The following is a 16586-nucleotide window of genomic DNA, read 5'->3' on the forward strand; positions in this document are numbered from 1 at the left end:
ATTATTACCATATTAGTCCACATGCTTTGGTAAAACCCTTGTCATGTGAGTCTCTGACTTTGACAAGTTTCTTTTCCTGGTTTAAACACCTTTCATTACTGTATCAGTCCTCGTGCTTTGATAAGACCCTTGTCATGTGAGTCTCTGGCTTTGACAAGTTTCTTTTCCTGGTTTAAACACCTTTCATTACCATATCAGTCCCCGTGCTTTGGTATGACCTTTGTCATGTGAGTCTTCGGCTTTGATAAGTTTCCTTTCTTGGTTTAAATACCTTTCATTACCATATCAGTCCCCGTACTTTAGTAAGACTCTTGTCATATGAGTCTCCGGCTTTGATAAGTTTTCCCTTTCCTGGTTTAAACACCTCTCCTTACCATATCAGTCCTAGTGCTTTGGTAAGACCCTTGTCATGTGAGTCTCTGGCTTTGACAAGTTTCTTTTCCTGGTTTAAACACCTTTCATTACCATATCAGTCCCCGTGCTTTGGTATGACATTTGTCATGTGAGTCTTCGGCTTTGATAAGTTTCCTTTCTTGGTTTAAATACCTTTCATTACCATATCAGTCCCCGTACTTTAGTAAGACTCTTGTCATATGAGTCTCCGGCTTTGATAAGTTTTCCCTTTCCTGGTTTAAACACCTCTCCTTACCATATCAGTCCTAGTGCTTTGGTAAGACCATTGTCATGTGAGTCTCAGGCTTTGAAAAATTTATGCTTTTCTCCTTACCATATCGGTCTCAGTGCTTTGGTAAGACCCTTGTCATGTGAGTCTTAGACTTTGACAAATTTCTACTTTTCTCCTTACCATATCAGTCCTAGTGCTTCGGTAAGACCCTTGTCATGTGAGTCTCAATTTCTCCTTACCATATCAATCCCCGTGCTTTGATAAGATATCTGTCATGTGGATCTCATGCTTTGACATGTTCTTGTTTTCCTTATTTACCATGTTAATTCCTATGCTTTGGTAAAACCCTTGTCATGTGAATCTAGATTCTTTATTAATTATATATAATAAAATATTCTTTCAAAAATATCTTTTTATTTTAATAAAAAATTAATTATTATCCACGATATAAAAAGCTTTTTACTATCGATTTATCGGTGAATGCTAAAATGAGAGCTTAATTAAATCCCTACGAATTAAAAAATATTTACCTTTCGATTTGTTTAATGGTCTAGATTTATTAAAAGTATAAATGACACATTCTCGCACACTATAATCATTTAATCATGTCTCCCTTTCTTTTTTTTCTTTCTTTTTTTTAGATTATGCTACATGGATTGAATTAATGAACAAAATTTCTTCCTTTTCGTTTTTCCATTTTTTAATTTCATAAATCTTCTCTGAAGCATTAGTTAATCTTTAAAAGTTAATAATAATCATCTGTATTTTTTAACAGTTTTTTCCACACGAGATGAAATCTTTAAATGTCTGAGTCTATTTTGCTTAATTCCCTACCTTCTTTCATTTGTCATAACCGCCATCTTCAATGTTCAATCCAACATCTAAGATTTCCAGTCTCTCCTCGCCGACACCGTAATGATGACTCCATGTTACTGCTCCTTTTTTTTTTAACAATAATTACTACAAACATTTATGTATGCTTTATTTATCTGCAGTTTTCTACGGATTTTGAGACAAGCAGGATAGGATAGGGATGAGATAGGGGTTGATTGTGTGTGGAATTTAATAAATATGCTCATTTTAGTTTTTAATAAATCTAAACCGTTAGTTGAATTAAATAGTATTTCTATCATATTATATCGATGAGGGGTTAAAATAATATTTTTATTTAATTTATATTATTTTATTGGTGATTAAAATCAAAGTCAAATTTTTCCTAACGGATTAACTGAACTGTATAAAATCTTTTTATGTTTTCAGTCTAGAGATTTAGTTAATGTTATCATGGATTTGGTGCAGATAGGTTGATTGGGTTGAACTCTACAGTGACCGAACATGGAATGGAGATGGTATGATACTCTTGCAGAGTGAGTTTTCTTCAAGACTCCGATGGCAGATGGATCATAGGCTCAATGTCAGAAAAATTGAAACGTGTGAAGTTTTTCATCCTGAATTGTGAGGCATGTTACTTGGTTAAGACATGACTTGGAGGAAGAATATCATTAATCTTATCGTAAAAAGTGATTCTAAATTCTTGTAATTAGTGATAATTGCAAGTTTAGTAGAACTAATCTTAAGTTGGTTCATATTCAAAAGTTGTTGAACTTGATTCGAACTGTCCGAAGTAGCCAAGTACTTGGGGCGAGGGCAATAAAAGTTTGGATTGGCTTCAAAAGTCTTTTGTTTTATTGGATTCTATGAATTCTAGTGTTTTGGAGCCTCCACCTTGTGAGCTTCAGAAGTGTTTTGTTTGATGACATCTTCAGACTCCACTTTGCCTTCTATTGTGTCAAATAGAAAAGAATATGGCCTAACTAACTCCCAATAAGGTTCTCCAATTCTTTTGAAAAATGAAGTGCATCAATACTCAAGTAAATATATGACACAGAGTAATCAACAAATTATGGAAAGGTTTCAACATAGCAAATTTAAGCTTCTGAGCAATTTTATACAACTAAAACCAGAAAAGGAAAGATCATGGAGCCAAGAAATGGAGATAACACCCTGTTAATTTTATCATAAAGTTTTCATTCTTTCTAACTAGACATTTACTCAGTATAAGAAACATAGAGAGAATCATGTCTAAGTTAGTTACAAAAAAAGAAGTATATATGTTAGCAGGCTTCCATTACTACATTTCTTCACATTAGGTTAAGTACCAAAAAAACTATTTTCCTTTATGTGCTTTTAGCTCAAGAATACGATTTTGAATCTTGTCAAGCAGATCCTCAGATTCTAGGCTCTTGTTATCCGAGATGCATTGTAGAACAGTTTCCAGACTAGCAATTTCTTCATCTCTGGCCTTGTCCTGAATTCAAGTTCACAGCACTTTATTTATGGCTATCATACAGGGGTATAAGTATGCAAATGAAATGTTTAAGAAATTAGAGTTTTAATAAGAAAAATAAAAGAACCTTGATTTCAATGGAGTTGGTTTTCTCACAACTGCCCTCGCAAATCAGTTTGGCATTCTGGACGTGCTCTAGCAACATATCAACTAACTGTTTCTTGTCAGCCACGTTATATGCACAACTGAATCTAGCAGCCACAACAAATTGCTTCCTCCTGATAAGATTTTCAACAAATTCTGCAAGGTACAAGAAATTACACTTCATCAAAACTTATCAGATCCTATGAAGCACGGTAACAGACACAGACACGATATCGACATTGACACGTTGACACCGATAACAATTTAAAAAAATGAATCAATGTAAAGTAATTACAAGTCTCGGTGTCAGTGTCCAACACGGACATGGACACGGACACGCCTATTTTTAGAAGTGTGTCAGTGCTTCAGAGATCATAACAGATATAAAATAAGTTATAACAAACAAAAAATCAAGCAGATTGGACTGAATGGATATTTCAAAATGTGTCGGTATATAGGATGGCAGGAAAAGTAGCAACCAATATGAACACATTTTATAATCATATGATATGATATAACTTACCAAAGCATATAAAGATAAAAGGACAGATATTGGTGGTGACTAACCAAATAATTTATAAATTAACATACCATAAACTTTATTTGCAAAACCCAGAGTCTCAAACAGCTTCATAGCTATCTTGTGATGAGCAACAAATGCAAAAAGCTCCAAAACTTCATGTTCATTGAAAGAAGTAAGCAATCCATAAATTGACAAAATCAGTAGAAAACCAAGAATCACCAAAGAATTTTCAGTATTTCCTTTCATGTTAGCTTTCAAATCAAGTGCTAGCTTCAATGCTTCTTCTCTTACACGAGGTTTAATATTTGGTGAGATTCTCATCAATTGCTCTAGCAGACAGATGCAGCTACCATCAATAATTACATCATTATCTCCCTCTCTACACCGTGGAACACTAGGGTTCTGTAATATATTCAAAACAATTCTTGACGGATCTGATGACTCTTGCAGGTGAACTAAAATGTCATTGCAGAGTGACTCAACTCCATCAGTTTTCTCATTTGTGTCCAAATGCAAGCTTGTTCCATCCATAGTAGGACTTAATTGATTATCCATGTAAGACGCAACTGCATGTTTAGATTGAATAGCCAGATATATAAGCTCCTTCATTTTGATAGAAGCATTCGTAAATAAAAGTCACAATAGGCAATTAAGAAACCCAATACACTATAAAGAATGTAAAACACCTCCTATATTTAAATGTAAGGGTGGCAGAGGAGAGCATTATAATAACATTTACAATCAATGTCAATATAGAACCTTAACTGAATCATAGGATAAAGTGTTGCACTAATAGGACTAATATGTGCCCCTCATGGTTTGCAGGATACCGAACCTTCATTTTGACTCACAAGATTTACACTATTTACAATATACTTGAAAAAAAATTAAAACTACATTAATATACTAATCTATCATTAGCAGTAGCATGATATTGTAATAAAACTGTTGGAAAATATATTATTTCCGATTTTATTATTGTCTTTAATACTACCTTTATTTTTCTTTATTCTCAATTAAGAAAAAAATAAATTGTAATAATTGTATCTTCACTATATAAACCAGCCTAAGGCTGACGAATAAAATATAACAGTTTTTACCAATTTTTTCCAATATGATATCAAGAGCACTATATTTTTTTTGTTCGACCCAATTCACATATCTGGTTAATCTCCTATGGCGAATGACAACAACAGGTGGCCTCCCCTATCACAAGCCTACACTGGATCCAACCATGGCGACTAACCACAATCTGATTCGGGCTTCGGCCGTGGAAACGGCGGTGGCCGCGGAAACAGCGATGACCGCGGAAACAGCGTACATGAGGAACCGTCGGTGGTCATAAACAATGGCAGTAATGACGGCAACAATGGAAACAGGAACAACATTGTTTTTGGTGACGGTTATTCCAAAATAGACGATAATGATCAAGAGGGTTCCTCATACTCCCTCAAGGTCAATATCCCTAAAATGAATGGGAATAACTATAATGAATGGGCTCAAACCGTTCGATTGGTATTAGATAGCAAAGGAAAAATTGATTTCTTAACAGGAGCAGTAGCTGAACCGGCAACAGGAGACCCTCGTTACAAACAACGGAAGTCGGAAAACTCCTTGATTATTGCGTGGCTGGTAAGCTCTATGGAAACTGAAATAGGTAAACCTTACATGTTTTTACCTTCCGCAAAGGATGTTTGGGAAGCTGTTAAGGAAACATACTATGATATTCAAAACTCCTCTAAAAAATCAAAGTTATGGCATGCGAAACAAGGTGACAGAAGTGTAACTGCTTATTACAATGAACTGTTAACACTGTGGCAAGAGTTAGATCTCTGTTATGATGACAATTGGAGGTGTACAGAAGACATTGTTTTGTTTCTCAAGAGGCAAGAAAATGATCGTGTATTCATGTTTCTCGTTGGGCTCAATAAAGACCTTGATGAGGTAAGAGGTAGAGTTTTAGGAAAAGTACCATTGTCAACTCTTCGTGAAATTTTTGCAGAAATAAGAAGGGAAGAGGCACGGCAAGGAATTATGATGGGTAGGACACAATGAAATTTTGAATCTGAAGGCTCAGCTCTGGCTACTAGGAACCTTGACGAGGGAAGAAGGTCAGACAAAGTTCTTTGGTGTGATCATTGCAAGCGCAAATGACATACACGTGAAACTTGTTGGAAGCTCAAAGACAAACCTCCTAACTGTAAGAAGAAAAATGGTCGTGCATTTCAGGCTAGTAATTCTGATCAAGGGCAGCAACCTCCTCCGTCTCAGTTTCCACTCACTACGGAGCAACTAGACAGACTGTACAAACTCCTCGAGTCTCCAACCCCTTCATGCTCTATAGCAACAAAAGGTAATTCTGCATTTCTTAGTGTCAGTCCCAGTCATACTTGGATAGTAGATTCAGGAGCCTCCGATCACATGACAGGTGAATCTACTTTGTTCTCTTCATATAGTCCATGTGCAGGTAATCAAAAAATAAAAATTGCAGATGGCTCTTTTTCAGCCATTGCAGGTAAAGGGTCAGCTGTGTTGTCTCAAATGTTAACTCTTAAAAATGTCCTTCATGTTCCAAATTTATCTTGTAATTTAATATCCGTGAGTAAATTAGCCCAAGATATAAATTGTCAAACTAATTTTTTCCGATCTCACTGTGTCTTTCAGGATTTGAACTCGGGGAAGATGATTGGGAGTGCTAAGGAGAGTGGAGGACTCTACTGCCTTGAAATTGGATCTGCATCACAACTACCTTTAAAAACAATAAATTCTTGCTTTGAGTCTTTTTCTGTTTTGAATAATAAAGATGACAACATTATGGTATGGCATTTAAGATTAGGTCATCCTAGTTTTCGTTACTTAAAACACTTGTTTCCTAAGATATTTCACAATAAAAACTTTTCTTTGTTTAAATGTGAAGCATGTGAATTTGCAAAGCATCATCGTTCCCAGTTTTCAATACAACCTTATAAACCATCAAAACCTTTTTCTATTATACACATTGATGTTTGGGGCCCTAACCGTACAAATACACTCTCTCTCAAAAAATGGTTTATCACATTTATAGACGATCATACAAGAGTATGTTGGGTGTACTTGTTAAAGGGGAAATCAGATGTTTGTCAGGCTGTAAAGAATTTTGTTTTAATGGTGCAGAACCAATTTCAAACAAATATCCAAATCTTTAGAAGTGATAATGGCAAAGAATATTTTAACACTATCCTGGGTGATTTTTTTCTAAAAAATGGGATTGTACATCAAAGTTTATGTCTTAATACTCCTCAACAAAATGGAGTGGCCGAAAGGAAAAGTAGACATTTACTAGAGGTTGCTAGAGCTCTACTTTTTTCAAATAAAGTACCAAATTATTTGTGGGGCGAAGCTGTTTTAACAGTAGCGTATTTAATTAACAGAATGCCCTCCAAAATTCTCAAATTTCAAACTCCTATTAACGTCTTCAAAGAATGTTTTCCTAGTACTCGTGTTTTAACTGATTTGACTTTAAAAATATTTGGTTGCACAACCTTTGTTCATGAACATAAAAATGTTGGAAAACTTGAGTCACGTGCTATAAAATGTGTCTTTGTTGGATACTCCCCAACCCAAAAAGGATATAAATGTTTTGATCCAAAAAATAAGAAAATGTTTGTCACTATGGATGTTACATTCTTTGAAAATAAACTTTTTTTTGATGACACTCATCTTCAAGGGGGGGAGATAAACGAAGACTCGTTTCAAATTGAGGACATGAGTTTTTTAAATAACTTATCTTTACCAATATCACAAAATTATAAGTTTTTTACACCTGCACCAATAGAAAATGGCCTCGATTCTTTATCTGATCCTACTCCTGTTATGAGTAAGGAACCTTGTGAATCCGAGCCTACATTTTCTCTTGTAGAAGACAATGAGAATCCTGAAAACGATGATAATGATGATCTAATTGAAATGACACAAAATAATGAGTCACTTCAACAAAACAAATTTGAATTAGGAAACGGGACTCGGAAAGGAAAGGTTTTTGTGAAAAAACACCATAAAGGAAAGGACAAGTCCACATCTCAACACTGCCAAGAATCTGAACCGGGGAATGATCAATTTTCTAACAAAAGAAAAGGTAAGTCTATCTCTGTTTCTGATGATCCTGTTGCCATTAGAAAATCTGTCAGATCTTGCACTAAACATCCCATGTCCAATTTTATATCATATTCCAATTTTATAGATGTTAAGAATGCCTTTCTTAATGGCGATCTAGAAGAAGAAATATATATGGACATTCCTCCTGGCTTTGAAAACAAATTTGAATCAAATGTGTGAAAAATAAATAAGTCTTTGTATGGATTAAAGCAGTTCCCTAGAGCTTGGTTTGAAAAATTCACTCAGTCCATGAAGAAACAAGGGTACATCCAAGGATAGGCTGACCACACCTTGTTCACAAAATTCTCCCACGATGAGAAAATTGTTGTCCTGATTGTTTATGTTGATGATATTGTCCTTACTGGAGACAATACAGTGGAAATGACAAGAGTAAAAGAAAAATTGACAGTAGACTTTGAAATCAAGGATCTGGGATTCATGAGATATTTTCTAGGTATGGAGGTTGCTCGGTCAAAAAATGGTATTGTGGTTTCACAGCAGAAATACATTATAGACTTGTTGAAAGAAACATGAATGAGTGGATGTCGTCCTGCAGACACCCCTATGGATCCTAATGCTAAACTTTGGGGAGAAGGTAATGTTTCTGTTGATACTGGGAGATATCAGAGATTGGTTGGGAAACTGATTTATTTGTCACACACCCGACCTGATATTGCTTTCTCAGTTAGTGTAGTGAGTCAGTTTATGCATTCTCCTTTCGAGGAACATCTTGAGGCAATATATAGGATACTGAGATATTTGAAGGGAAATCCTGGAAAAGGATTATTTTTTAAGAAGACTAGTGAAAAAAATGTGTCTATCTTCACCGATGCCGATTGGGCAGGTTCAGTCACAGATAGAAGATCAACATCTGGATATTGTACCTATGTTTGGGGTAATTTTGTGACATGGAGGAGCAAGAAACCAGGAGTTGTAGCAAGGAGTAGTGCAGAGGCCGAGTTTAGAGCTATGTCTCAAGGTATTTGTGAAGGATTATGGATCCTTAGAGTCCTAGAAGAACTTAAGATGAAAATTGAGCTTCCATTGAAATTGTACTCTGACAGTAAAGCTGCTATTAGCATAGCTCACAATCCAGTTCAACATGACAGAACCAAGCATATCGAGATTGATCGACATTTCATAAAGGAGAAGTTAGATGCGGGAATCATATGTCTATCCTTCGTGACTTCAAGTCAACAAACTGCGGATATTCTGACCAAAAGTTTGGCAAGACCTACTTTTGAGTATTTGATAGACATGTTGGACATGATAGATATCTATACACCAACTTGAGGGGGTGTTGGAAAATATATTATTTTTTATTTTATTATTGTCTTTAATACTACCTTTATTTTTCTTTATTCTCAATTAAGAAAAAAATAAATTATAATAATTATATCTTCACTATATAAACCAGCCTAAGGATGACGAATAAAATATAATAGTTTTTACCAATTTTTTCCAATAAAAACTTTAGCCACGGATAAAAATGCTGTGTATGTGAAAACTGGAGAAGCTTTTCAAATTGACTAAGCATACAACATTAACATGGTTAAAACTATTTTAAAGAATTACGTAGATCAGGTTATTGAAAATATCGACATCATCAGAACAAGCAGTTGAAACTTGAAATGAAATTCTTTCAACCAGCTAGATGAATAGGAATGTTTACCAGGTTCTTTTCCCTTATCAAAATGTTTTATCAACGGTTCATGTTGTTTCTTTGTCAGCTCAGGCTCCTTAAGTTTTCCACCAAATTTATTTAGCTTTGACTCAAGATCATTGACTTGTCCTTCAAATTTCTCCTTTGATTGAAATTCCTTGACTTGCCTTTCAAATTCTGCCTCTTTTAATTGAAGTGCCTTCATTTGTTTTTCGAATTGCTTTTCTTTGCATTCAAGCGCATTCACCCGGCTCTTAAATTGCTTATTTTCTGAATCCAAGTCTTTCGCTTGTCCTTCAAATTCATCCTGAAGTTCTCCTTTCAATTGTGTCTCTTTTGATTTAAGCTCCTCCACTTGGATTTCAAAATGCTTCTTTTTGGATTCCAACGCCTTCATCTGGTCCTCAAAGTCCCTCTCTTTTGATTCATGTTCTTTTACTCGGTCTTCGAGTTGCTTCTCTTTAGATTCAAGCACCTTCGTTCGATTATCATAATGCTTCTGTTTTGATACCAGTTCCTTTACCAACTCATTCAGGTTGACTTCAAATTCCTTCTTTTTGGATTCAAACTCCTTCAATTGTCCTACAAATTGGTTCTCTTTTGACTCAAACTCATTGACTTGTCTTTCAAAATGCTTCTTTTTAGATTCCAATTCCTTAACTTGGACTTCAAGGTCAATCTCTTTTGATTCATGCTCCTTCAATCGGCTTTCAAGTTGCCTCTCTTTCGAGTCAAGCTCCTCTGTTCGGATTTCAAAATGCTTCTGTTTTGATACCAACTCCTTCACTTGGCCTTCAAATTTCTCTTCCTTAGATACAACCTCTACCATCCACTCTTCAACTTGCATCTCTTTTGACTCTAGCTCCATTGCTCTTCCTTCAACTTGCTTCTCTTTCGATGCAAGTTCCTTCCCCCAGTTTTCAAAATGCTTCTTTTCCGATTCAAGCACCTTCATTCGACCTTCAAGTTCCACAACCTTAGATTCAAACTGCTTCACATGTCCTTCAAGCTTCTTCTCTCTTGATTCTAACTCATTTACTCGTACTTCTAAGTGCGCCTCCTTTGACCGAAGCACCTCCACCCGTCTTTTACATTGCTTCTCTGTTGACTCAAGTTCCTTAACCTCGTCTTCAAATCGTTTCTTCTTTGACTCAAACTCCTTCGTTTGAACTTGGCTATTCTTCCTTACTGAAATTACCTTCAGTAACTTCTTCCTTTCAGACTCTAATATTTCCGCTTGTTCATCAATTGATATTTTCATTGCATCAAGCTCCTTCTCTTTCGTCTCACGTTCCACAATACATTCAGCAATTTTTTGGGAAAGAGCCGTGAGTTCCTCTTTCTTCCGTCCACGGTTCTCATCAATAACTTGACGAAGTTCTATTTCTTTAGCTTGAAGTTCCGTCTCTTTCGTCTTGAGCTCTTGCTTGTGCTCTTCAATCAAGCACTCCATCAAATAAAGCTGTATTTCCTTTAGTACAAAATCATCGACACATTCTTCAATTTTCCCCTGCAGTTTGCTGTGAACTTCGTTAATTCTTCTAACACAACTAAATTGTGTCTTCTTATTTACAAGCTCTCTGCTACACTCCTCAATATCTCTCTTTACAGACTCCAATCTCTTCTCTTCTTCTCTCCTCTTCCTTTTACATTCCTCAAATGATTTTTCAACAAACTCAAGTTCTTTCTTCAATGACAAAAATGATTTATCAATTGATTTTCCCAGCTTTTTAGTTCCATCCAACGAAGGAACACCATCTTCATCTTCATCTTCATCTTCATATTCGTCACGATCATCATACAATAACACCTTTGATTTCTTAACAGAAATATGCACCGGATCACCGTTATCAAATAGCCTCTTCTTAACAGAACCATCAAATTTACCACTACATGTTCCCAAACTCGAAATCGGAGTAAACCGTGGCAACAAAGCATCATCATTATCATCTTCAATTTCAAAATCTTCATTAGAAACAGGTTCATTCACATCTGAACACAACGTATTTTTCGCACATGATGCAAGCCATTTAACATGTAAGTTTCCATCATCATCAGCATCACAAATTTTCAGCTCATCAGAAGCCTCAAATTCCATCCTATTCAACCACAGAAACTGAAAAATAACAAATTCCTGTAAAGAAAAAACACATAAAAAAATCAACAACAACTCAACAAGCCTTCTTAGAAAAATTCTAGGTTAAACTTAATCATCAAGACTCAAGCATGACATTACACATCCAGAAAAAAAAACTTAATCAATCGATAAACACTAAAGATTAAAGGTTCAACATATAATTATAAACATTTATTAGCTTAAATTCAACATTGCATGGTGTTGATTTGTTCAGAGAAAGGCACGAAAGTGTGAATGTAAATGTAAAACAGAGAAATACATAGAAATGATGAAAAATTCAAAAGAAGTGAGGTTTTCATGATTAGTTTCAGCGAAGAAGATGCTTACAAGTTTGTTACAGTATAGTGAAAGATAGAAATGGAAGATGAAGAGAGAAGAAGTTTCTAGAATTTGATTTGTATTTGGAGAATAATGTGAGAATAGAATTGAGGAAATGAGAAAGAATGAAATAAGAATAGAACGAGAAAGGTTCCAATGCAGCGCTAACAATGGGAGTGGGAGTGGTTGTGTGTTGTGAGTGGGGTCCACATAAAACAGACTCTAAAATGGCAAATAACGTATTTACGAATTTCACGGAACGAGCCCGTTCGGAATAAGAACAAACCCACGTGTACTACTATTTGTACCATTTTGGATAATATTATCAATTATTTATATCTATCACACTCAATCTATTTTTCTTTTCATAATAAATGTTAAAGATGACAAATAAGTAAAAATAAATGATTTGTACAAAAGGTATATCTAAGAAGGAACAAATTTTAATATTATTAAAATGTAAAGGTTTATAAAGAAAAGACAGAAAAATTCCATGAGACAATAATAACAAATATTTGTAGGGATATCACGAGTGGTAAATGATAAGAGTTTTTATTTATTAAAAAATAGATTAATGAAAAAATAATGAGTTTTATCTCTAAAGGCAACTCACATGATAAAAACATTATTAGGAAATTTGAAGTGCTAAGGCACATATTTCTACATGCAATATTCTTTCTTTTTTTAGTATGTGTGTTATTGTTAATTTCTTTAAAAAAAGATTTAAGCTTCTTTAATAAAAAACAAATTATTTGAAGCTTTGCATTGAATGCAAAAAAAATTGTTATTAAATCAAGTGGTAGAAAGATAAATTTGGGATCTAGTTTCTACCTCACAAATATTTTTTTTTTAAATAAATAAGATCCCACGAAAATTCAATCATTTATTTGTAGTCTCAGATGCATTAATCATGACATTTTATATATCGTGTGTAGTATTTTCACTTAGTTGAAGCATTACTTCATTAAAAATTAAAAACATACATGCATTGCATAAGTTTGGATCTGGAATCAATTGTGAGAATTTAGGTCAATCCTAAAACTAAGTCAGAGGTATTTCTCTGAGTGAGTTCCTACCCTGCACGCTTTCTCATCGGGTTAGGTCCTAACAAGTATTTTCCTTCAACTTCTATTGATAAGGATGATATCATCGGCTAAGTCTATGATATTTCTCTGAGTGAGTTCTTACTCTTCACGCTTTCTCATCGAGCTAGGACCTAGCAAGTATTTTCCTTCAACTTCTGTTGATAAGGATGATATCGTCAGCTAAGTCAGCAGTATTTCTCTAAGTGAGTTCATATCCTACTGATAAACGTGAGTTATCGATAAGTATTTTTGTATCGTCTCCACATGGATTAGTGTGATATCACTGTCGTTCCACAGTTAATATTGTTGTAAGGATATATTTAAAAGGGTTTTTGATTGTGAAAAGAAACAATTGCTATAAAATGTAACAACGGTAAATGATTTGAAAATTAACGGATAAAGAAATATGTCAGGATTAGATTTCATTAACCTTTTTCATATGTACTCAACCAATCTAATATATGAACATCGTTATCAATCATTATAATCACATATCACTCTTCAACACCACTTATGTCTAACCGGTGTTGTGGATTTTTAACCGTATTATTTAACCGATGATCTCTCAACCGATTAAGCAATACAATAACATTAAGACTTGATACTCGTGAATATAAAACCCCAAATCTATGTATAAACTTTGGTATTTGGTAGATGATGATCTTAGGTCAGGGTTTGAAATACATTTCTCAATACTAGTTCAAATCATAAAAGAAAGCATGTAAACAAAGATACATCTATATTGATTCATAACTAGTTTATATAATAAGGATCAAAAGAAATACATACGAGTACGATTAATTACATCTAATCCGGACACAAAGGATTTAGCTACACATCATTATGGTAGCTTGATTCACAAGAAAAGAGAAGAGATGAATGAGCATCAATGATGATTTCCTAAGTATTGATGTATATTCAGCTTCGATTCTCTGATTTTTGAGTTTCTATAAGCTTTTGGTGTATTTTATTCTCAAAGTTGGTGTCTAGCCCTAAAAAGATGAAGTGAGAGAGCTTTTATACAAACACAAAAATGCATATCGTGCTAAGTCCCATCAGACCGCGCTTAGCGCGGCCAGAAGACAAAAAGTATCAAACCTTCTTAAGCAGCGCTTAGCGCCACTAGACCACACTTAGTATGGTAGCTCTTGTCCAGAAAGATTGGGTTGCGCTATGACCGCACTTAGCCCCACCTGCAGGCATGCCTTTGATCCAAAATTGCATGTTGAAGTCATTCTTTAGCCTTTTAACTTTAAGAGCTTCTCCAATGCAACAAAACTACAAAATAAATTGCTAAAATTTATTAAAATTAATAAAATTTACATGATGAATTATACCTCACTATAGTTACACAAAAGTTGAGAAATTTACTTGCAAGTCCAATGAAATAAGTTAATAAGTGTCACTAATTTATATAAATAATCAAAACAATTTGGTCATTATCAACTCTCCCCAACTCAGAACTTTGTTTGTCCTCAAACAAGAGTCTTTCCGACCTAAAGAAACAAGCAACTCCTAAAAACAAAGGATTAAACAAGATTTGAGAAAAGAAGACAAATGCATGGTTCAAAATTTTCAAAGACATGAGCAAAGTGATGCTTACCACTATACTACAACAACACCATGATCATGAAACAAATTCTAAACACAAATCTCATGTCAAAAATCCTAAGACAACATATGCTCAATCATGAATCACACATAACATACATCTTTATCAATGGACAAAGAATAAAACTAAGGGACTTGACTCACACCCAACAATCTTGCTAACATCTTGATCAACTTGTGCATTCATCCAAGTAAAGCACATTGAAAGCACAAATCACAAAGGACTTTTAAGGGTTATAGTGAGGCTTGGTTAACAAGGAAGGGTCATATCTAAAGGTCTTTGAAACAAAGTTGTCAAACTCTAGAAGAAAATTCACTTTTCAAATTCTTTGCAATTCACAACTTCATTTACCACTTCTTTTTGGTTAAATGATACACCCTTGATCACAATTGCTAGCACAAATTATTTGCCACTTTTACTTTCAAACTCTTTCACTTCTTTTTCAATTCTTTTCATATTTATCTTTCTTTTTCAAATTCTTTTCAAATTTCTCTTTCTTTTTCAAATTCTTAGCAACCCACCTTTCTTCTCCCCAACTTGAATACAACCAATCATTATAAGAATGCTCCTCAATTTTCTAAGGCAAAGGACAAAATTTCAACCACAATAGAATATTGATGGTTCAAGTGTTTCAAAAAAAAACTCATAATCCATACAAAAAAAATCAATGATGAATTAATATTTATGTACAATTTTCACAGTTCAACACCGATATGGATCCTGAAATTAAGGCTCAAAGGGGTTAACGGATTCTCGCTCACTCACAAGATAGATTACTTTTGGTCAAGTAGTTGTGCTAAATATCAAAAATTTCCTTGGTCAAGTAGTCTCTGCTGACTCAATTTTTTCCAGGGCGCGCTTAGCACCGCTTGAGCATGCTTAACGTCATCACTCAGACAAAAATTTTCTTTTTTGCCTCAAATTAATAAGACATTCACTCTCTTTCGCTATTAAATACATATACTACTAAAATTAAAATTGTGAAAACTTACAAAATTGGGCTGCCTCCCAACAAGCGCTTGTTTAACGTCAATTAGCTCGACGGTACTTTTGTGACTTCAAGGATCGACAAATGGAACTGTTGTTGTTAGTCGATCAAACCACCAAGGTAGAACTTCAATCTTTGACCATTGACAATCCAACTTTATTTTGAAAGTGGATTTTCCAACACAATTTCACCATAATGTTTCACTTCCTTTATTTGAAAAGGCCCAGACAATTTGGGCTTCAATTTGCCCGAAAATAGTTTTAATTTTGAAATGAACAACAAAACTATTTGTCCAGGTCTAAAATCTTTGATGAGGATTTTCTTGTCATGGTATCTCTTCACCTTTTTCTTGTAGAGTTTGTCGAAGTCATAAGCTTGAAGTCTCAACTCATCCATCTCATGTAATTGCAACTTCCTTTTTTCTTCGGATAACTTTGGATCAAAGTTCAAAAACTTCAATGCCTAGAATGTTTTGTGCTCTAACTCCTCAGGAAGGTGACATATTTTCCCATAAAATCATTTGAAAAGGAGTAAGATCAATTAAGGCCTTGAAACCTCTACGATACGCCCACAAAGCTTCATCAAGCTTGAGAGACCAATCTTTTCTTGAAGCAAAAACTATTTTCTCCAAGATATTTTTTTTATTTCTCTGTTGGAAACCTCAACTTGGCCATTTGTTTGTGGATGGTATGGTGATACTACTTTGTGCTTGATACCATAGTGCTCAATGGATTTTGCTAACTAAGAATTGCAAAAATGCGAACCTCCATCACTAATTAAAACCCTTTGAGTACCAAAACGAGTGAAGATGTTTTTCTTTAGAAATTTTATCCCTGTGTTGCCATCGGCCTTTTGGGACGCAATCGCTTATACCCATTAGGAAACATAATCAACTGCTACCAAGATGAACTCATTTGAACATGAAGCAGAAAATGGACCAACAAAATCAATGCCTCAACAATAAAAAACTTCAACTTCATGCATATTTTACAATGACATTTCATTATGTTTACTCATTCGTCAACACTAAAGTAGACGGGGTCAACATGCTCGACTACACTGAAGAGATG

At 34.6% G+C, this 16586-nt stretch overlaps 1 protein-coding gene across 1 annotated transcript; it reads right to left on the reverse strand.

Moving 5' to 3' along the window:
- Positions 1-2603: 2603 nt before the first annotated feature.
- Positions 2604-12016, reverse strand: LOC127086981 (uncharacterized). Its single transcript, XM_051027809.1, has 5 exons — positions 11841-12016; positions 9386-11510; positions 3648-4145; positions 3040-3212; positions 2604-2933 (listed from the first exon to the last, which is right to left on the reverse strand). The coding sequence occupies exons 2-5, from the start codon at positions 11472-11474 to the stop codon at positions 2793-2795; spliced, it is 2901 nt and encodes a 966-aa protein (XP_050883766.1). The 5' UTR covers positions 11475-11510; positions 11841-12016; the 3' UTR covers positions 2604-2792.
- Between the last annotated feature and the right edge of the window lie 4570 nt (positions 12017-16586).

Source organism: Lathyrus oleraceus, chromosome 5 (genome assembly GCF_024323335.1).
Source record: "Lathyrus oleraceus cultivar Zhongwan6 chromosome 5, CAAS_Psat_ZW6_1.0, whole genome shotgun sequence".
NCBI lineage: Eukaryota > Viridiplantae > Streptophyta > Magnoliopsida > Fabales > Fabaceae > Lathyrus > Lathyrus oleraceus.

Excerpts from the sequence above, each read along its gene's own strand:
- LOC127086981 (XM_051027809.1), bottom strand. The coding sequence starts at position 11,474 with ATGGAATTTGAGGCTTCTGATGAGCTGAAAATTTGTGATGCTGATGAT. Across the intron at positions 4,146-9,385 it reads TGATAAGGGAAAAGAACCTG|TTGCGTCTTACATGGATAAT; the intron begins GTAAACATTCCT and ends CTAAACATGCAG. Across the intron at positions 3,213-3,647 it reads TTTTGCAAATAAAGTTTATG|AATTTGTTGAAAATCTTATC; the intron begins GTATGTTAATTT and ends TGTACCTTGCAG.